Here is a 22,114-nt window from a genome sequence, read left to right as displayed (position 1 = left end):
GTTAGATTGATTCCTACATATTTGATAATTTTAATTTGACTATGAATGAAGTTGTTTTCTGAATTTCTTTTTCTTTTCTTTCATTAATTGTATATAAAAATGCAGCAGTTTTTTATATGTTGATTTTGTAACCTGCATTTTGCTATAATAATTGCTTCTAAGATAACGTGTTAATTCTCTAAGAGAGTATTTGCACTTGACTGGGGGCATCAAAGTGGTGAGTGGGGTGGTGGAAATGTTGTGTCCCCATGCACTGGGTCAATGGAGACGGGGCATCTGAGAGGGAGCCAGAGGGCACTCTTGCTCCCCTTGAAATCAGGACCCCCCAAGAGGCTGCTTCTTTTATCTTGCTCAGGGAAGGCAAGGGGAAGGGAGAGCCTTGTTACCAGGTGGTTTCTATCAGCCCACAGAGGTACTGGGAAGCAGCAACATGTGAAGCTCAATGGGAGGCCCAAGCTGTCAGTTCTGGGGACCCCAGAGCAGGGGTGGGAGGGCCTGAACAGGTCTCCTACAACATGACCCTCTTTGAGTTCTTTCTAGCGGCCTGTGATGTGGGTCCCCTCTACCCTATCACATGTGGTCTGAGCTGAGAACAGGCAAGGGTCATGGTTAATGACATACCCAGCAGACCCTCCAGGAAATAAGAAAATAAAAAAATAATGAAATGCTCTCTGATAATGGATTTACTCAAAGTTGTGGCAAGATGAGCTGAGAGCAAAGGGTGTCAGAGGCAAGAACCTCCGAGAATAAGTGGCATCTCTCAGGGATCTCCCTCTTCTTCTTAATATACTAGAAACTCAGACAGGTCTTCTCACAACACCCCCATATCCCCATCCTCCCCTACCCCCATATACACACCTCCCCAGGCCCAGCTTCCAGATGAGGCCTGGAAGCTCACCAACCTTTCACCGACTGAGAAAATTCCTCCCAGCCTCTCCCTACCCTTGCTGCCTAATCTCTTTCCACTTGCATTGGCCTTAGATTGGTCCCAGAAAATACAAGACTTCTTCCTTTAATTCGAGAGCCTGACTGTCAGGCAGAGTGTAACAGAAAACCCTGGACAGGACCCAGACACTCCATTCACTCACTCACTCATTTACTTACGGGGGAAGAGGACCTGACCCACCTGCTGTGGGGTTCCTCAGGGGAGGTCACCACTCAGACCACATGGCCTCTCTGCCAGGCACAGAACCTGACATCTCTGCACCAAATCATCCAAATATCCCTGCTGTGAGCTTTAGCCCAGGCAGCTGTGCCTGCAAGGGCCTGGTCTCTTTTCCATTCCTATTTGAGGAGCAACTAGCTCAGGGCCTTTTGAGTTCTATTTCATGCACATGGCACAGTTCTCCTGTGATGCTCAAAACACTGTACCTGAGAGGGATGGAGACATCTTTGCATATGATTGTATATAAGGAATGGATTTCTTTTTAAGATTTATTTATTTATGCATACAAGAACTGGAGGACAGGCCAGAGGTGGGGGGGGGCATGAAAGGATTCACCAGACAGAGTGGGGAGCAGAACAGGCAGATTGAAATACACTGCTGAAGGGAGCAACGGGGAGACAGGAGAGGTCTGCTGCGCCATGTGGGTAGCTCCCTGGCCAGCCGGCCGGGGATCGAACTCATGCTGCAGTGGCTGGCGATAGCTTGATAGTGCTGTGTCTTTAACCTCTGCGATCTAAAGTTTAAGAAACGATATAAAATTGCTTGTAAATAAAGGAATGCCCAGCATGGTGTCTTGGGTTCTCCCATCTCCCCAGGAGGTGGGGATTGTTATTTGAGGAGACAGAGACACAGAAAACATCTTGCCTGCAGCTCACCGCTCCAATGACAGGGTTTCTCCACAGCTCCCTTCCCCTTTCTACCAGAGGGCAGGGAAATGTGTGGAGCACCCCAGGCCACCCAGGAATAGAGGCCAGGGAGGGGGCCCTTCACTGGAGGCTTCCTCTGACCTCCCCTTCACTCCTGCAGCCTGGGCCAGTCATTATGGGTCCTCTTCACCTCCTCTCTGGCCATCTCTCTGGTGTTTGCTGTCATCCCCTTCTGCCACAATGTGAAGGTGCTGGCCACTGTCATGGCACTGGCGGGCTTGGCCATGGGCTGCATCGACACGGTGGCCAACATGCAGTTGGTGAGGATCTACCAGAAGGACTCAGCTGTCTTCCTCCAGGTGAACCCCGCAGGGGAGGGTGGGGCCTGGTGCAGGGGCCCTGGGGAGCTCACTGGGCCCTGTCCATCCCTCCCAGCTCCTTCCCCAGGGCGGGGTGCCTTTGCCCTAGACCAATGTGGTGACTCACAGGAAGCGCCAGAGTCTCTGCTCAGTGAGACCACTCCTGACTGGACACCTCCGGGCAGACAGATACTCCAGACTTAGGCCTCCTCGTTTCTATGTTTTTCTCTCAAATTTTATTGATTTGCTGATCATTTACCTCCATCTCAGAAAAGGGTGAGGTGCCCTCCTGCACGGCAGGGTCCTCGTGGAAGTGGAGTAAACAGTAAACTGGGAAGTGGAGTTGGGAGAACTTGGTCCTCTGTCCTGACTCCTTCTTTCTCTTCCCAGTTACCCAGGTGTCCAGTCCAGCCCTTGCCTTTTTTGCCCCTTAGCTGGTGGCTGCTGACATGAAACAGCTTCCTGCCTGGAGTTAAGATTTGGGAAATATGTGAAAAGGAAGGAGGCGATTGGCCACTGGGTCCAGGCGGGCGAAGGGCATCGTTAGAGGAGCTTCCCTCCTCACCTTGCCTGCTCTCCACTAGGGTACCAGCCAGGGGCTCCCCAGGTGAGACATGGGGAGGGAGATGAAATCTGAACCAGCCTCCAGCCATCCTAATCCCCCCCCCACACAGGTTCTCCACTTCTTTGTGGGCTTTGGAGCTCTGCTGAGCCCCCTCATTGCTGATCCCTTCCTGTCTGAGACCAGCTGCGTGCCTGCCAATGGCACGGTCAGTGTCACCTCCGGCAGCCGCCTGTTCCACGCCTCCGGGGTCCTGGGCCCACACCACGCTGAGGCTCGGCCTCAGGCCAACCAGACGCTCCCCCCGACCCCCCCGCAGGGCGGGGCAGGGACCCGGGTGTCCTACGCCTTCTGGATCATGGCTGTGATTAATGTAAGTGTTGCTGGGGAAGGGCTGGTGGGGCCCCTGCACTCCCGTCCACACCAGCTCCCAGTGTGAGCCTCTGACTCTGAAAAGTAGGCTGGGGCAGGTTGCCAGGAGAACTAACCTGGGGATTCACCTGAGCAAAGAGGTCACAGATGACCTGTAAGGTCCTTCAATGCAATTGTCATTCTCAAGGGAGGTAAAGCAGAGAGCAGGGTCAGCACGATGGAAACCAAGGTCAGCTTTCAAGACCTCCGAGGCACCATGGGAAACCAGGTCTTCCCCAGAAGAAGTGGCCCTGGGACAAGCGATGGATATGTCTCGCCCCTGGGGTCCTTCCTCACGATGGGCTCCCTGGTGTAGGCGGGGCACAGACCAGATGACCTCCAGAGGTGGGAGCAGAGGAGAAAGAGCCTCCCTGGGGGGTCAGACAGCAAGGCCTCTGCACACCCAGCTTCCATCCCACCTGCCAGCACTGCGGCCTCCTGCTGCAAGTCCTATCTGGTGCTCTGCGCCATAAGAGGTGTTCATATTAGCTCAAGCTGGGGCCAGAGGAGGAGAGACCCCCACCCCCAGCCTGGGGCAGGACTGTGAGAACACCAGGCGCAACCCTGGCCTGGCTTGGCCCAGTTTGGGCCAGGGTTGGAGACATCAAAGGCGGCCAGTTTCCTGGCGGGTGGAGATGCCACACGCTCTCACCTGGACTTATAGCCTCTGCACCTGGTGGGCTCGTCGCCTGCCTGACCAGAAGTAAGGCTCTGTGCGCAGCACTGGAGGGGGCTCTTGACAGCACCCGTCCCACTGAGCAGCCAGGCAGGGAGCAGCATTCTGGCACTGGCTCGTGAGCTGGGGAGGGACCAGCAGGAGTCTGAGCCAGGCAGAACCCCGACTCCTAGCACAAACAGCCCATGTGTGGCCCCAAGGCCACCACTGTTTTCCTTTCTCCCCTTTATGACTTCCCGTCCTTTGTACCAGGCCTCACAGGCTCTCTCAGAACGCATCCCTCTCCCTCTGGCCCTTCTCGCACATCCTTTTACTTACTGGACACAGTGCAGCATTGGCTGTGCCCCCCCAAGGGGGTCTCCGCACACCCCACACTGTTGGTGCAATGTCAGGGTGGAGATTGGGGCCAGGGAGCTGGGTCCAGCTTAAGCCCACGTCTGCTCTCTCTTGCCCTGTGAGGTGCAGACTGCAGGCATTTGCTTGCTTCAGGATTTCCGGGCTTTTCCATTGGTTTGTGTCTGAAGATAAATAGTCACAGGAGAGAATAGGGTTGTGCATGTGCACATACACACACACACACACAAGCACAGGCTCAGTCTGCCTGGCATTGGCTTTTCAGGTGGAGCCTGCCCGGCCTCAGTGGGCTTCTCCTAAAGACCAGGTGGGTCCCTACTTCAGGCCGGCCCATCCCCTGTGAAGCCCTCTCACTGCCCAACTCCTGGGAAAGCCCCACCGGTCACGCCTCTTTTACAGCTGTTTCCTCCTGGCCTGGCCCAGGCACTCTGCCACCTGGCTGGTGTATATGGATTTCCTGTTTCCCCATCAGAGGGGAGGGAGGCCTTTGTCTCCCCTCAGATCCAGGACTCCTCATGGCAGGGACGTGTCTCTGCCCCTCGGGCCTCATTCGTGCTGTTGGACTGTGTCTCATTCAGTTTTGAGTGTGGAAGGAGGTTCCCATGGTGCCTGCAGAGAGCAGGTCAGCTCGGAGGGGTGTTCAGTAATGGGAAGTTCCCGTGCGAGCGGGCCTGCCTCAGGTGGTGGGGGGCTCCCCCAAGTAGCAACAAGCAGGGGCTGGCAGCTGCTGGCTTCCATCTCTACCTGCTTGGCCTCTCCCAGCCCAGAGGCAGCTTCTGCAGCTCTGGGCTTCCTCTCTGTCCTGCACAGGAGTTGGGATGGAGCTGCAGCAGGAAGGGCAGAGGTTAGACTTAAAGAGGTGCTTTCTTGCACCTTCAAGGGAAGTTAGACACGGGGTGGCACCTGAGGGAGGTGGCAGACACTTCTCCAGGCAACCTCAGAGGCAGGAGACATTTCTCATTGCCCTGGGGAGCTCAGGTAAAGCCTAAGCGACAATGTAAATAGCAGTGAACATAACATTGGACTTGGGTGTGTGTCTCGTCAGCAGACATTTTTTGATCAAAAGGGGTCCACTTTTTCCACTTTAGCCACATAGCCCCCAGCACAGCCTCTGCTCCCCTGGGGTGTGACATCACCCAGCCAGCTCCGAGGTGGGATGCTTCACCATCAGCCCTGGTGGAGCCAGCCCCGCCCCAGAGCCCCGGCTCCTTGGGTCCCTGCTTCCTACCCAGGTCTCTTTCAGTTGTCATAGGCTATGATTCAGTGATATATTTGAGCCTCAGTTGCCCCATCTGGAAACTGGGGGTGACAGTTCCTCCCAGTGTGTTTTATAGAGCTGTGATGAACCCAAGCAAAATGTCTTTGTAAAGCACCACGTGACCCACCAGCACGCAGGCATGTGAGGGCCGCTCAGGATAAGAACATCAGAAAGGAGCCAGCCTGTGCCAGCAGCACCCGGCATGGGCCTAGCTTTCATGTGACCAGGACCTGTTTTTTTCAGAGAAGCAGACGTGGTTAAGGGTGCACAGCAATGACAGCCTGTCCTGAGTCCAGGCCCCTGGCTATATTCACCGAGTGCTGCTCTCGGGTGGGGGTGCCCTTGGCAAAGGGCCCCTCAGGACTCTTAGACACAGGCGGAGGTATCAGAGTGGGCCAGGCCTGGGCAGGGGGAGCCTGGCCTTGGCTCTGCTGACCCCCACCCACCCCCAGCTCCCGGTGCCCATGGCTGTGCTGTTTCTGCTGTCCAAAGAGCGGCTGCTGACCTGCTGCACCCAGCGCAGGCCCCTGCTCCTGTCTGCAGATGAGCTCGCCCTGGAGACGCAGCCGCCGGAGAAGGAAGATGCATCCTCGCTGTCCTTGCGCTTTCAGCCACACCCAGGTGGGGCTCTAATGAACGTTCACACGCACAGCCCCCCAGCGAGACCTGCCGGGGCATCCCTCCCACGGAGGCTGAATGTGGAGCAGCGGTGACAGTGGTTGGAAGCCCCTGCCGTCGGTGGTCTCTGAGGCAGGCCCTGGAGCAGCCTGGCTGAGGGGATGAGGAAGTGGGGCTTCTGCCTAACCCCTCCAGGGAGACCCTGGGCAACTCCCTTAACCTCTTCCACCAGACTGAGGTTTCTAAGAGATGGTTGAAAGCTAGACAAAGTGGGGGGTGGCAAGCGGTCCCCCAATCTGCCAGCACTCTCCTGACTGCCAGCCTCTTCCCCGGTGTGCAGAGGCGAGAAGCCGAGCCTCACCCTGATCTTGTGCCTCCTACAGGGCATGAGGACCTTTTCAGCTGTTGCCAGAGGAAGAACTTGAGGGGAGCCCCTTGTTCCTTCTTCGCCATCCATGTCACGGCCGCCCTGGTCCTGTTCATGACGGACGGAATGACGGTGAGCCTGCCCTTAGAGGGTGCCCCTTACTGGGGGGCCCTGATCCCATGACACGCAAGTCTGCAGATAGCCAGAAAAAGAGGGACATCAAGACTTCCAGACACCACAACTGTAGTACAGTCGAGTCAAAAGTTTTAACTGGAGGCAGGCTCTGGGGAAGACTGTCTCGGAATCGGCCGCAGCTCCTGGCTACTTGGTCTTCTGTCCCAGCTAATTCTTTTCATTTTTGTCAGCTCTATGGATAGGGGCCTATTTGACTTGTTAGAAGTGCAGGCCACCCACAATTTTTTAAAGCAGCCGCGCCCTGTTCCCCCAGAGGCTGTGCTATGTGAACTCGGGGCTCTCTGCTTCCTGGCATGCTCTGCACACCTGGCTCCTCAGCACGTGGTAAACAGGCCACAGGCAGTGTGTGGGCCCAGCTGTCACTCACCTGGTGACCTCTGTCACACTGCTTAGTACCTGCTTCCAGAAATACCCAGGGATTAGAATGGCTGATTGATTAACTGATTGCCATGTGAGGGACCCGCCAGAGAGAAGGCCTTAAAACCTGAATGACCCATTGGAAAGTGCTCGTGACCTTGGGCAGGTCACTTCTCTGCCCCTTCATCTGTAAAATGAGATGCTTGTGCACACCTTTTTGTAACTGCTGCTCCCTCCTGCAAACACCTGTGGTAACCTCAGACTCGTAGGCGGCAGCAGGACCCCCTGTGCAGACCTAGAGACTCCTCCCTGGACCCCTGTGGCTCTGCACTGTCTAAGCCATGGCACCCCAGGATCTGCATTCTGCTCAGGTCTGCACAGCCGGGTGGGGTGTGTGTGTGTGTGTGTCTGGCTCCAGTCTGCCCTTCTTGAGCTTCTAGGCAGGGTCAGCGCTCCCTCGGCCTCACCACACGCTGCCCAGCCTCGCCTCCTTTGTCAGGTTACCTGTGGTTGCCTAGGACTATACTCAGCAGGGCCTGTCTCTCCACAGGGGGCCTATTCCGCCTTTGTGTATAGCTATGCTGTGGAGAAGCCACTCTCTGTGGGACACAAGGTGGCCGGTTACCTCCCCAGCCTCTTCTGGGGCTTCATCACCCTGGGCCGGCTCATCTCCATCCCCATCTCCTCCAGGGTGAAGCCAGCCACCATGGTTTTCGTTAATGTGGTAAGTGGCCTCCTTTTTCCTCTTGGAGACCCAGGAGAACTTGTCTCCTTCTGGTCCTACCACTGCCCCAGGACATTTGCTTGGCACTGGACTCTGCCAGCAGGGAGGAGAGGGCAGACATACTGGTGGGGTGGGTTGGAATCCTGGAGCTAGGCCTACTTGTGTGACCTTGTAAAAGTCCCTTCCCTCTTGGGACCCCTATTTCTGTTTTTTTTTTAAAGATTTATTTATTTATGCATACAAGAACTGGGGTACAGGTCAGAGGTGTGTGGGGGGGTGAAAGAATTCACCAGAGACAGAGTGGGGCACAGGACAGGCAGATTGACTGAAATACACTGCTGAGGGGAGCAGCGGGCGAGACAGGAGAGGTCTGCTGCGCCATGTGGGTTGCTCCCTGGCCAGCCGGGGATCAAACTCGTGCTGCAGAGGCTTCACAGTGCTATGTTTAACCCCTTGCACCACCAGGGAGGCCCTGAGCCCCTGGTCTTGTGCCCATAAAAGAAGGGAATGTGGGAGGTGATTAGTTTTGGGGTGTCAGGGAGCCAGGTGAGAGCCTGCCACAGGTGTGAGGAAGCAGGTACGGGCCTTGGTCCTCCCTTGTTCACCTTGGTCAGAGCTGGTCAGAGCCCTATGGCCTTGGAGATGCCCTTGGATTTGATCTTTAAGAAAGAAATTTCTGCTTAGTGATAAAGAAGGTAGGTTTGGTAGAAGGCAGCCTTGAGGTTGAGGGTAAGAAGCAGATGGGAAGCGGAGGCGTGAGTTGCAAATATTTCTGAGTTGAAAGGAGGAGTTTATTTGATAGGAATTTGTAGGCAGAAGAAAGACAGAAGGGATGAGGCCCATGAGGAGGGGGGTCTGTGAAAATGCTGCTGTCAGAGAGTCACTGGGAGAAGAGGGGGGAGAGGATGAGGAGCAGCTGGTGGAGCGTGCTAAGGACAGTGGGTAGGCCCTGAGCTGTGGACCTGAGATGACTGGTACAGAGCAAGAAGAAGACCCACGGTCAGGTAACTAGGGCCACGGCACTGCTGGTCACCAGGCCCTGCAGGACATGAGCTCAGCTGTTCAGAGAGAGGAGCAGGGTGGACCTCTGGGCCTGAGAGAAGAAAGTCCCAAACACCTACATGAGTGAGGGTCTGGCCTTAAGACTCACCCTGAGTGTGGGTTTTATTTATTTATTTATTTATTTGAGATTTATTTTATTTATACAAGAGTTGGGGTACAGGCTAGATGCGCGGGAGGGTAAGAGGATTCACCAGAGACAGAGTGGGGAACAGAACAGGCAGACTGACAAAATACACCGCTGAGGGGAGCAGCGGGCGAGACAGGAGGGGTCTGCTCGCCATGTGGGTTGCTCTGAGGCTGGCCAGGATCAAACCAGCACTGCAGAGGCTGTGGACAGCTTCACAGTGCTGTGCTCAACCACCTGCGCCACCAGGGAGGCCCCTGAGTGTGGAATTTAAACAGGGAAGTTGGGGGTCTCCCTAGTGGTACAAGGGGTTAAGATGCAACCTATGAAGCTATCCGCAGCCACTGCAGCACAAGTGCCATCCCCTCCTGCTGCTCCCCTCAGTAGTGTATTTCAGTCAATTTGCCTGTTTTGTTCCCCACTCTGTTTCTGGTGAATCCTCCTATCCCTGCCCCCACACCTCTGGCCTGTACCCCAGTACTTATATGCTTAAATAAATAAGTCTTTAAAAAAAAATAAACAGGAAAGTCGGATTCCCAGGCCCAACCCAGGCTTGTGAGTGCCCAATGGAGAGGCCCAGCAGCTAACCCCCAGGGGATCAGGCCATCAAGCTAGTTGGGGGGAACAAATTGTCCCACAGCCAGTGGTTCCTAAATGGAGAGGCTTTTGGAAAATCCGGATTCCTGGGCCCTTAGCACAGAGACTGACTCGGGAGCTGTGCAGAGGAGCATGGCGTCCTTTCAAAACTGTTCAGGGGCTTTGGGTGAGCACCCTACTGGCTCTGCAGCTGAACAGCCCAGCACAAGCTCCATGACACTGTGGTTGCCAAGTGACTGCCTCGTGTTCAAGGCTGCTACCTCCAGGGGTGCCTGTCATTTTAAATCAGCTGTCCCTGTCCACCACCCACTCCTGCATCCATCAGCACTTACTGGCTAATGAAGATGCACTTTGTGCAGGGCCTCTGGCAACTGCAGGAGAGAGGGAGAGCATGGCCTGGCACGGAGAGAGGTCAGATCAGGCTGAGGAGACAGGCGGCCGCACAAATGGAAAGGGAGTCACTAATTCACCTCAGCCTTCTTTCACTAAGTCTAAAACAGAGCCCCGGGCATTTTTAAAACTTCCGCAAGTTTTGATCCTACTTCTTCCCCCTTGCCTGCTGGATGTCTCTGGGATATTGTTGCCTGTTGATTTGAATTTTTACTTTATTATGATTACTTTTATTTTTCTCCCCTGATCCCTTACTTGGATCTTCTACATTCCTCCTATAAGTGAAACCGTCCGGTATTTTTATTTTTCTTTCGGATTTATTTCTCTGAGCACGGTCTCTTCCAGCTCCATCCATACTTCTGCGAATGATGAGTTTATCTTTTTTGATTCCTGAGTAATATTCCATTGTGTATATGTACCACATTTTCTTGATCCAGTCATCTATTTTGGGGCATTTGTGTTGTTTCCATGGGTTACCTATTGTAAATAGTGCTGCAAGAGGTGGGACGAGCACAAGGGACTATGGTGATGGTGCACGGCTGAATTGGTGTTGGGAATGTCGCAGGGACTATACCTGAGATGAGAAAGCAAACATTGTACAAAAATGAAGAATGATGTAAAAAAACATAATCAAAAAAACTTTTGCAAGTCTAGGTAGAGATTCAGGGCCTCTTTGAGGCTTTTGCCTGGAAGTAAATGTGGTCTGTAAGTGGGGCTGAGGTTGGGGAGCAGGAGCCAGTGAGCAGAAGCAGCATCTTCAAAGTCTTGGTGTCCGTTCTGCCTCAGGCTGGTGAGCTGAGAGCTAACTCTGACGGTGCCAGCCTTGGGAGGAGTGCAGTGCCCCGCGTCTGGCACTGCTGACTGAGAGGCCCAGGGTAGGTGGCAGCATCAGGTGGGGAACAGATGAGGGTAGGGAAGCAGACCTGGACTAGATCCAGTAGGTTTTGTATTTTATTCTGAGAGGCTCAGGTTCGGGGTTTTCTTTGACGTGGGTTGACACCTTTCGGTTCTAAGCAGGGCATGCAGTGCCATAGGCCTTGCGGTTGAGTGGTCAGCATGGATTTGGAGAGATGCACAGACACCAGCAGTTTTGGGGTAGAATGGACAGGACATGCCCTTGGAGTCCCATGAAGTAGGTGAGGGAAGGAGGAACCAAGGGCTTTTAGGAACAGGGGTGAGCCCCTGGCTGGATGGAGACTCTGGTAACCGTGGGAAAGGTCAGTGTGGAGAAGAAGAAGGAGAGTTCTGTTTTGGCTGCATCACGAGCCACCCAGAGACATTTAGCATGTAAGTCTGAACACGGGTCATGGCTGTAGGGCGGGACTGGAGAGTCCAGCATAGAGAGTCGAGACCATGGGGCTGGACAAAGGGGTGCAGATAAAGAGGCAGAATCAAGCCCTGCCCAAGCCAGCGCTTAGACATCAAACAGGGGACCAAGAAGGAGCGGGTGGAACTGTGGACGCTTGAGGATGGGGCACCAGTGTCCTTGGTGTCTTTCAGGAGAAATTCTTGAAGTCCCAGAATGAAGCCCGCAACACAACCTGCAACGGGGTTCCCCGGCAGCGTCGGGGCCACACACTGGGGGCAGCGGGCTTTCAGAAAGGGAGTTGCCCTGAGCCTGAGCAGTGAGCAGTGGCTGGGTGGAGAGGGGTCCTCCAGATTCCAGACTGATTGGAACTGCCCCTCTCCCACTCTTTTCCAGCCTGGGGGGAACTGTAGTGAAAAGACTCTCCCCAGGCCTTCCAGACCTGCCAGAATTTACCTTGTCCTTGAAGCAAAGCAACAGCCCAGCTGGACTGCAGGATGGGCCCTGCAGCTGTGCTCCCCCGTGGTGGGGGAGAGCCCTTTTCGATCCCTGTAGGACCACTTTCCATGCCAAAGAAATGCATTCCATGTGACCAAAGATGAGTCCATTGCATGGTCACCTGGAAGAGAACTTCCATGTCGTCCCCACTGTGGAGAGGCTGAGTCTCCTCCAGCCACTGTTTTGTGGGCAAACCCCTCGGGGCAACCAGTCTCTAAGGAAGGACTCTGTGGCCTGATGCACGAGTCCCATACCCCAGGCCTTGCAGCAGATGCTGGGGTGCATGTGAAGGAGAATGACAGGCAAGGAGCTAACAGTTTGCGGTCACTGGCTTTACTTTTCCAGTGGGAGCGAGGCCCCCAGACCCCCCGAGAGTATGGAGTTGTGTCCCTCCTGCTTGCTCAGGTTCCCCTAGGTGAGGGGAACGGGTGTGGCTGGAGTGGAAGTGATGTTCCACACTTCCCGTGATTGCATGCTGTTTCTTTCTAGAAACAGATGAACTCACCAACAGATTTTTACCTCAAAGCTATGGTTTCTACAGATCTGTATCCCCCGAGATATTAAGAGAAGCTCACACACAAACACTGGAATTAACATTTGCCTCAATGTTCACCCCTTAGAGCCCCTTCCCTGCACCCATTTGCCCTTCACTCTGCGGTGTGGCTTTTACAGCTGCCCCATTTTGCAAATTAGGAAGTTCAGAACCAGAGAGATCACCCACCTCAAGGCCTGAGAGCAGGCCCTACAGGGGATCTTGTGCCCCCATGTCTTGTGCTGCCTGGGTTTCTTTCCTGCATGTTTTTTTAAAAAATTTATTTATGCATACAAGAACTGGGGTACAGAGGTGCAAGGGGTGAGAGGATTCACCGGAGACAGAGCGGGGAGCAGAACAGGCAGATCTACTGAAATACACTGCTGAGGGGAGCAGCGGGTGAAACAGGAGAGTCTGCTGCGCCATGTGGGTTGCTCCCTGGCTGGCTGAGGATCAAACTCGTTCTGCAGAGGCTGTGGACAGCTTCACAGCGCTGTGCTTAACTCCTTGCGCCACCAGGGAAGCCCCTTTCCTGCACATTTTGCGTACAAATTATTCAACACTGACTTAAAAACATTTACAAAGAACTTAGAAAAAGTTACTTTAATAAACACATGCCTGTGTGACCCGGACCCTCACTGACCAGAAAGATGTGTGACCCTCAGCCCAGCGCAGGCATCTCCAGCCTCGGGCATCTGAGCGGAATCTGAGAAGCTGGTGGCCATCCCCACTGGCCCCTCCTTGGGAGGTCTCCCTGGGTTCCCAGGCAGAGGAGGGGGCCTCGCAGGCACTGCCATTGCTTTCCTGCCACCCCACTTCCTCTGTGGACTCAGGGCTTGTGAATTCTCACTTCCCGGAGCCCAGGACCCCAGCCCTGGCGGCCCGGCAGGGAACTGGTGCAGACGCCTGGGAGGTGCAGTTTCCACACGCTCCACAGGGCAGCGCCCTCGCCACAGCGCTGCTCGTGGGGCCAGAGGCACCTTCCCAGGCAGGAGGCTTGAGGTTCTCCCAATTACTGCACTTGATCTTAGCAAAAGGTCGAGAAGCAATTTCTGCCAATTTCTAACTGCCTCGTCCCTGCTGCGACAGGTTGGTGTGGTGGTGACCTTCTTACTGCTGCTGGTTTTCTCCTACAACGTTATCTTCCTGTTTGTGGGGACAGCCAGCCTGGGCCTGTTCCTCAGCAGCACCTTCCCCAGCATGCTGGCCTACACGGAGGACATCCTGCAGTACAAAGGTGAGTGCGCAGGGCGGGCCCTCTGGCCGGGGCCCCTTCCCCTCTGGGGTCCCCTCCCTCCTCAAGCGAGTGCTCTCCCCCTCCCCCCTGCTGGTGGGAGCAGGTGCAGACTGGGTGTCCCACTGCGGGCGCCCCCCAACACGGTACCTGTGTCCTGTGATTTCAGCTCACAGAGAGCAGCAAGCTTCTCTGTCCCATCTTCTTTTTCCCCTAGTAATGTCCCCTGGCCCACAGCTGGCATTTTGTATTACGTGCATGTGCTGGAAATTCTAAGTTCAAAGAAAAGCAGAGCTGTGTGAGAAGTGGCACAGCAGAGGCCCTTGATAGCAGCAGTAACAGTACCTACTTGCTTTGTTGTTGTTGTGAAAGTTGTTGTGGAAGTTTGTTGTTGTTGTGGAGCACAGAGGGTTAGAACATGACTCCACACCTTATTTGGGCTTCTAGACGGCTTCTTAGATGCCAGAAACTAATTCTCTCAGCCAACCTCCATTCCTTTCCTGTAGCCTCCCAAGCGCATACAGCAAAGATCTTTCTTTAATAGGTTAATTAAAAATAATTGTGTTTTGAACATGCAAAGTTACCCTTCGAAGTAACTAGAGCTGCCCTGGAGTGTTGGAAAGCCAGCCCTGGAGGTGGGGGGAGCTGGGGGGAAGGGGGTCAGAACATGTGGCTCTCTACACCCAACGCAGCTGTCCCGGGGGAGACCGGAGGCCCGGACCCTTGAAATCTAAGGGTAATAACCAGCACTTGAGCGAGTGGGTCAAGTAGTGAAGTGTGTCCCCCAGAGTTTTAAGTTAAAAGGTAGCAGTAAGTGGTATCGGTTGATGCTGCCGCCAGAGGTCACTGAAATCTGTCATCGTCCTCATCTTGCTGCTCCTGCTCCTAGTTCAGGCCTTTGTTGTCACACAGCCTGCTGAGAAAACGTGATGGTGCCCGCTCTTCCCAGTCCGAGTCCCTCCGACCCGGCCTTGCCGGTCTGGGCTTGTCTCTTGGCCTTCAGGTTTGCCTCAGTCCGCGGTTCCCACGCAGGATCCCCCGGAGTCATCTGCGGCACGTGGACACCCAGTGCCGGGCTGGGCCCCGCAGGCTGCCGCCGACCCAAGCCAGGCTGGGGCCCCACCTGCACCCCTGCAGGGCGGACTCTGACACCCATCACCTCACTTGCTCTCACCTCCCTCTTTCCCAGCTCTCCCTCCTCCTTCCCCTTAGAGCCTGACTTTGAGCCGGGCTGAATTAGCTCTTCTCTGAGGGCACCAGAACTGCCCTGCACCTCCTTACCTGGGCGCATGGAGAGGCTGTGCCGGAACGCCCCCTCCCGGAAGCTTCTGGGATTTCCACTGGAAAGGTGTACCCCTGTCTTTGTACCTGCTAGACCCGCTCAAGCCTTCTGTACCTGCGCCACCTGTGGCCCCAGCAGAGACCAGGGCAGGAGCAGGTGGGGGCTGTGTGGCACCTGTGATTCAGTTTCCTTCCCTCTCTCAGCCTCAGTTTTCTCGTCTGCTCAGTGGAGGCACAGATACTACCCGCCTCCCCGGGCGGTTTTGTGTGTTAGAGAAAATGCCTGGGCGGAACGGCGGGCTCAGGTGCTGATACCTGGCAGGGGCACCCTCAGGGCTGAGCCGAGCACACACGTTATGAGAGGCATTTGAAGGAACACGGGGGTGGACAGTGGGTGCTACTGGAATCACAGAAGGGAGTGACCAGTGTTGAAACAGTAGCTTCATGGAGGAGATGGGACGTGAGCTGGACTTGGGAAGGCAGAAGGAACAAGGAAAGGCATTCCTGGGAAGGGTGGGGCAGGGACAGGCAGAGGCCCAGGGGCAGGTACAAACATAAGGGAGCTGAAAGAGGAACTATCTTGAAGCCCAGAAGAGGATGATCCGCTGTTTATTAAAAAAAAAGCACATGCAGGCCACTGTGCCAATGCAAGCCGCAGACCTGCCAGGGGAAGAACACTCGGGGCAGTCCTCTCTCCTGCGCTTGCAGCCTCACGGGGAAGGCTGCCTGGTAAACAGACAGTGGGGTGTGCGAGAGTGGGGTGCAGGGGCTGACAGAGCACACACAAACAGCTCATCCGGGTTGGGGGTTGGGGGAGAAGATGGCTGCAGGAAATCTAAACTGGGACTTAAACAATGAGTTTGCAGACAAGACTGGAGGAGGAATGTTCAGGAGGAAGAGAAAGTGGTGGTGGAGGGCGAACAGGGTCAGGAGGCTGGAGAGGTCAGATCCTGGCTGGAGGGGGAGGCTTGAGCAGCGCAGCGTGTGAGTGAGGAGACTGAGTCTCCACAGGGACAGATTATAAAGGACCCGCAAACCACATGAAAGCACTAGGGCTTTCTCGTGAATGCAGCGGTGAAGGGTGTGAGCAGAAAACTGGCCGGTTTCTGGGGATTTCCTAGTGCCGGCAGCGCACCAAGCACTTAACTTGTGCTGCACCTGAGCTGCCTGCACAGGGAGGTATGTTGGTGGCTGTTTTGCAGAAGGAAACCAAGACCTGAAGCCAGCAGAGAGCCAAGCTCCCCCAGCTATAGGTGACAGCGCTGGGAACCCATGTCTGAGGCTGGAGAGGCCAGATCTTGGCTGGAGGGGCAGGCAGTGAGCCTCAGTGGCTCCCCCACTGGGAGCCACGCCCATCAGAGCCCAGCTGGCTGGTGCAGCCCCAGGGCCTGGCCAGGGATTGGCCTCGGGAATCTTTCTGGAAAGGTGAAGGGAGTCAGAGTAGGACAGGCTCTGAGTGCCATGCCAAGGGACTGGGAATTTACCTTGAAGACGGTCCTGAACAATCAAAGGTTTCAGTCAGGAAACTGTAATGATGGGGATCTTGCATTACCGGAACCAAGTTAGGGCAAGGGCTGAGAAATCGTGGTCTAAAGGGGAGCTTGTAGGCAGCCATGCCACTTTTCAGAGGCTTTCTGGAAACCACCCAGACCATGCCAGCTAACTTCTCACTCCATAACTTGCCATCACTAAACCAAGTCCTTCTTTTTTGGTCAGGCTGTGCCACCACCGTGCTGGTGACGGGGGCAGGCATCGGGGAGATGACCCTGCAGATGCTGGTCGGCTCGGTATGTGGGGACTCTGAAGGGGGGAGAGGGAGGGAGTAGTCAAGAAGCCCTCCAAGAGGGTGAGAGGGGCAACCAGCCACCTTCTGAACCCAAGTGTCCCTTCCCTGAGTGGCCACAGAGCAACCAGGGCCTGCCCTGTCTGTGTGACCTGCTTCTGTTTGCGAGCCGGCCTGAAAAGCTGAGCCTCCCCTGTGGGACATGAAGGTGAAGGGATGTGCAGTCAAGTCCAAAGCAAACACCAGCATGTCTGGGAGCAGGGCCAGAGGGGCCCGTGGGAATGTTGTTCAGGTCCAGAGCCCGGGATGGGCCTGAAGCTACAGAGTTCTTTTCTCATCGCATCCCAGCACTGCCATCACTGCACCACCCTGGGCCACCCTGCCCAGGACAGCTTTCCTGTCCAACCCCTGCCCTGAGCTAGGGCCACGTCTGCGTGTTCTCTTCCAATACACCCAGCCATCCATTCACCAGAAAATCTAAATATCGTGCCTACTCCACTCTCCGAAGACTGCAACAGTTTAGTCACTCCCCTTCTCTCAAGGACACCAGAGCCCATACATTCAGCGACTTGCTCGCAGGCACACTTCAGCGATGCTCAAACCTCAAACTTGCATTCTCCCCAGCCTCCCGAATTATTACTTGATTTTCCTTTCTTCTTCTTTGGTCCTGCCTGACAGGGAGAAGAGCTCCCTCTTATGATCCTGTCATCATCAAAATGCTGTGATGTCTGACTTTGCTCTGGTGTGAGCTAGTGCAGGGGAGAGGTGGAGGGGCACTAGGAAAACGGGGCTGCCAGGGCGGCCACCACTGGCTGTTCCATATGCTATTTTGGCATATGTTTGACATTTTACGTAATGAAAGATTTCCAAAAAAAAAAAAAAAAAATATTCTCTGCAAAGTTAGGCCTTGCGGGTAGAGAAATACTTAGTAGGATTGGGGTTTAATGAAGATATGGAAATTTTTCAGAAGGTTCCAGACACAGAGCTCAGAGGGACCAGGGGCGGTTCATCAGGCCAGGTCCTGCCTCAGAGCCGGTTTCTGCCTCGTCCAGAAACAACCTTGAAATGAGGCCAAGACTCCCTCCCCCCATGTCTCCCTTTTGGTGTGATGGGCCTGAACCTGACTGAAAAACCTGCCTGGGGCCCTGAAGGTTGCTTCCTCAAGAGCCTCTTCCCCGGGAGCCTCTGATGGCCTGTGTCTGTTCTCCCCTTTGGCAGGTATTCCAGGCTCGGGGCGGCTATAGTTTCCTGGTCTGCGGTGTGATCTTTGGTTGCTTGGCTTTTACCTTTTATATCTTGCTCCTGTTTTTCCACAGGATGCACCCTGGACTCTCATCAGGTAAGGAAAAATATCTGTTTCTACACAAGAGGAAGAAAATAAGAGGGGACTGGGGGTGTGGGAGACGGTGTAGGTCCTAGCATGCCACGAATGCTATTCTGTTCCAAATAAATGCAAGGAAATGTTTATTTTTCTACAGCTTCCTTTCGCCCTCTTCCTGGTGGCCATGTGATTGTCTGTGCTGGGCTCTTGGGGCAAGAGGGATAAGCTGACTCATGGCTTCTCCACCGGGAGAGGGGCATGGGCTGTGAACTTGGCTTCCTGCATCCCACCATGCTGTGGAGCTGTGAGCCAAGAATCTTTCCAGCCTGTTGGGCACTGAAGTCAGAGACCGCCTCCTTGGCTGGAACTCAGCCCAGTGGCCTAACCTCTCTTTACAGTTTAGGATTTTGACTCTAATCCAAATCTCCTTTTCAAAAAGGTCCCGCAGGCCAAGTGGCAAAGAAAAGCTCCTTGGGAGCAGAGAGACCCTAGGCAGGGGGAGTCCCAAAGCTGTTCCCACAGCCTGCACCTGCCCTTCCTTCCAGGGCTCTCTGAGTGCCCAGCAGTTAACTCAGCTGTGCACGTGGACAATCCTAGGAGACAGTGCCCTCTCCATGAAAAGCAACATAATCACACAAGGACTGCAGCAGTAGAAACCACGGTCCTTTATCTCTCCTACATAGACACGTGCCCCTGATAAACTCTATTTATTTATTTATTTAAAAAATTTATTTATCTATGCATATAAGAACTGGGGTACAGGCCTGAGGTGCGGAGTGTGAAAGCATTCACCAGAGACAGAATGGGGAACAGAACAGGCAGACTGATTTAAATACACTGCTGAGGGGAGCAGCCGGTGAGACAGGAGAGGTCTGCTGTGCCATATGGGTAGCTCCCTGGCCAGGCAGGGATGGAACTCATGCTGCAGAAGCAGCTTCACAGTGCTGTGCTTAACCCTTGAGCCACCAGGGAGGCCCTAAACACTCAGCTTATAGGTCCAAAGAACGATGGAGTCCCCAAAGAGTGCTGCCTAGCACCCCGCTTCCAAGGCAACAGGTCCAGTGCCCTTTGTCCCAGCACTTAGAACAGAGTCTCCGCTAAGGCCACACGTCCCTGAGTCCCTAAGCTCTGGACACGAGTCTCGACAGACACCCTGCACTTTTAGAACTGGTAGATCTGACTTTTCTTTGTTCCCTAATGAGCAGACACCCAGGAGGCCCGGGAGGCAATCAGCGTGAGTAATCACAGGAACCACCCCAAGCTGCTGAAACATGCTACTATTTTGCCTTTTGTAGTTCCTACCCAAGACAAGCCAGGTGGTGTGGAAGGCTCAGAGTGCTACCAGAGGTAAAACTGGGGGAAGGAGGCAAGCCAAGACGTCCAGCCTCTGGAGCAGCAACACAGACCAGAGTGTTGAAGAAAGCTGGGGACGGAGTGCACGCAGTCTCTTCATGCCTTGGCTCAGATAGTCTCCGCTCATAGCTGGTTGGGTAGAAGACATTACATTGATTTCGGGGACTGGGTCCTCCCCAGGCAAATCAGTAGAAGTTTACCTGGTTCTTCAAGTTATCTCCAGTCTTCCATGGATCAGACTTTTGTGAAGAGCGGTCCAGTGCCCAGGCCAGCGGGCAGGCAGCACACATGTCTGCTCCCTCCTGCATGGCCCACACCCTGGGTTTGGAGATCACTCTTAATTGAAGTTTGAAAAATGGGTTGAAATTATAAAGCTTGATGATGATTCACTACACAAAGATATATTTTAAATTAATCAAAACAAACCCCACACTATTTCCTGGCATGCTGAAAGGATTTATATACTTTTTACCTATTAATAATCCAAAGTCTCTCCAGTTCCTACTGCTGATATTTGTTCCTCTGTAAAACATCAGAAGGAAAAGCTGGATCGTGTTATCTGCGGTACACTAATTCAGTGGTATGCTGAGCTAGCCCCGACCAGTTTATAAAAGCTGATTCTTCAATTTTCATTTTGAGAGTTGGTTGTTAAATGCAGCCATAATTAAAATTTATATTTTAGAAACATAATTAAATTACATTAAAACAAAACTAATAAATCCTCAAAATGCATCACTTCCCAATCTTTTTATATCTCTGCTTTTGAGGCTATTTGGTCTATCCTACTGCATGGGCAGTGCAGTAAGGGGGGCTTCTGTGCCTCTCCTCCTGGCCCCACCCTCGGGGAGAAGGTGGGGCCTGAGATCAGCCAGGGTGGGAGCATTTACACCACAGAAAGTGACAACGCTGCACACCATGACATCCCCCTTGCCCCCCCACCCCAGCCGGTGAGGGGCATTCACCAGCACAGTGCGGCTAGTGATAAATGCTCACTGGCTCAGAAGATGCCTGGGAGGATGGGACGGATGTTCTATTTTTCTTTACTGACATTAACTAGCTTAGAAAAGGTCATAGAAATGGCACTAAGAATTTTTGAAAAGTGGCTCATTTAAGTTTTACATCTTCTTAAAGATTTATTTTTATTTATTTATTTATGCACATAAGAACTGGGGTGCCAGCCAGCAGTGGTGGGGGGTGGGTAAGAAGATTCACCAGAGTCAGAGTGGGGAGCAGAACAGGCAAATCTACTGAAATACACAGCTGAGGGGAGCAGCGAGTGAGACAGGAGAGGTCTGCTACACCATGTGGGTCAGCTCCTTGGCCAGGGATCGAACTCAGGAACTCAGGCTGTAGCAGTGATAGCGCTGAGACTTAACCCCTAGGCCAACAGGGAGGCCCTAAATTTTACATCTTCTATAGAGAAAATAACTGTACATGTCAAGGTTTTTCCCAAAAGCTGGGCAGTGTCTGTTGAGCTGCGGCGGCTGCCCCAGGCGAGGCCTATGGTGTCACAGCGAGCATGCAAGCCTGGAACGGGGAGACTTCTGTACGCAGAGAAGCGGCCGCCACAGAGACGGTATCATACAGAAGCACACGTAGGCATGTGGATCCTGGATCTCAGTAAGCTGTGCAGGTGCTGTGGTCAGTGCCTGACACACACAGGCTTAGCCAGGTACTTCGCCCACGTCAGCAGTCACGCAACCAGCCCCTCCCTCCCCCCCCTTCTCCCCCTCCCACCCCAGCTCTGTGGTGAGAATCCAGCAGGCTGGTTCAGGATGGGCCTCACCTCCCCACTTGCGTGACCCCGGGGTAGGTCACTGAGCTCTTGCCACCTCACATTTTTCATCTGTAAAGTGACATTTCTACGAGAACTTTACCCTACCTCAAAGGAATTCTGAAAGAATGATGTGAATGTGTATAAGTGATTACAATATGGCTGAGAGAGAAAGTCTCCTAATACATGTTACAATTTTTACTTTCAAAACCTCCTGATAAGCAGCTTAGAAACTGTTCAGTTGTTTGGTACATATTTATTGTAAGTCAAACAGATCCAAATTCTTTTGAAAGCTAATGGAATGGAGGGATAGTTTTAACTCTATTGGACGTGCAGTCTAACTGTAGTGACTGGCGGGCCCGTGCAAAAACAAAGCAGCTGTATTTTTCTTGTACTTTTTCAAAAAAACCTCTTTTATACAGATTGAGAAAGAAGCAGTGGCTGTATCTAAGGTGATCACGGTAAATATGTGAATATAGAAAACAAGAAATCTGAGAATAACTTTCCTGAATAAAAATTTAAAATTTATAAGTGTGTTATCTATTATGAAGGACATTTGATCCTTTCATATAGGCTCAGAAACGAATGACCCACTCCTCTCCCAAAGGCAGGCCTCCACCATAATATAGGTTCACATGGCTGATATTCTAGAAGAGACAAAATTCTCATTGACAGGACTGAGAAGCACTGTTCCCTCTCACATGTCCCAGAATACGGAAGGCAGATGGGATTTTATACCACATGTTAAATCCTTTCAAGGAAGTAGGGCTTCCCCCCAATCTTTTTTAAAAAGCTCTGGCATTTCAGAGTGTTATAGTCAGCCAGGTCCCAGATCTCCCTCTGCTGCTTGGGTGCAGGGTGCCTAATGCACCAGCGCACAGGAAGGAACACTGTGACACGAGGTCTTTTACAGAGAATTCATTTACAAAAACGACATCAAGCACCTGTTATGGCCAAGACACCGATCTAGGTGCAGGATGCAGGGGAGAACGAGATTAAGGTCCCTGCAATTGAAGGTATAGACAGACAGGTACAACGTGTCATGGGGTGAGGGATACTTGAGTGTCCTCAAGAAATGATGCAGGGAATAGGGAATTATGAAGATACACTCTGACACCTTGCTGGGGAGCTACCATTGGTGCAGAAACCTAAATGACATGCAGGAG

The 22,114-nt window shown here is 53.4% G+C and overlaps 1 protein-coding gene across 2 annotated transcripts in view; it reads left to right on the top strand.

Annotated features, from left to right (window-relative positions):
- MFSD4A (major facilitator superfamily domain containing 4A) overlaps positions 1–20,874 on the top strand; it is a 30,026-nt gene extending 9,152 nt beyond the window's left edge. The window contains exons 2-10 of one of the 2 annotated variants that reach the window (XM_037496945.2): positions 1,973–2,171; positions 2,846–3,106; positions 5,885–6,053; positions 6,434–6,549; positions 7,520–7,693; positions 13,292–13,439; positions 16,434–16,504; positions 17,817–17,839; positions 19,117–20,874. In XM_037496945.2, coding sequence (XP_037352842.1) covers positions 1,973–2,171; positions 2,846–3,106; positions 5,885–6,053; positions 6,434–6,549; positions 7,520–7,693; positions 13,292–13,439; positions 16,434–16,504; positions 17,817–17,839; positions 19,117–19,303 — 1,348 coding nt within the window. In that variant the 3' untranslated portion in view covers positions 19,304–20,874. Of the gene's footprint in view, positions 1–1,972; positions 2,172–2,845; positions 3,107–5,884; positions 6,054–6,433; positions 6,550–7,519; positions 7,694–13,291; positions 13,440–16,433; positions 16,505–17,718; positions 17,840–19,116 lie in introns of both variants that reach the window. The other variant, XM_037496946.2, reaches the window with a different exon arrangement.
- Positions 20,875–22,114: the final 1,240 nt, after the last annotated feature.

The sequence above is a fragment of the Talpa occidentalis genome, unplaced genomic scaffold (genome assembly GCF_014898055.3).
Source record: "Talpa occidentalis isolate TD23 unplaced genomic scaffold, MPIMG_talOcc4v2.1 talOcc4.8, whole genome shotgun sequence".
NCBI lineage: Eukaryota > Metazoa > Chordata > Mammalia > Eulipotyphla > Talpidae > Talpa > Talpa occidentalis.
The sequence above is the reverse complement of the archived record's forward strand: the minus strand, read 5'-3'. Positions and strand labels throughout refer to the sequence as shown.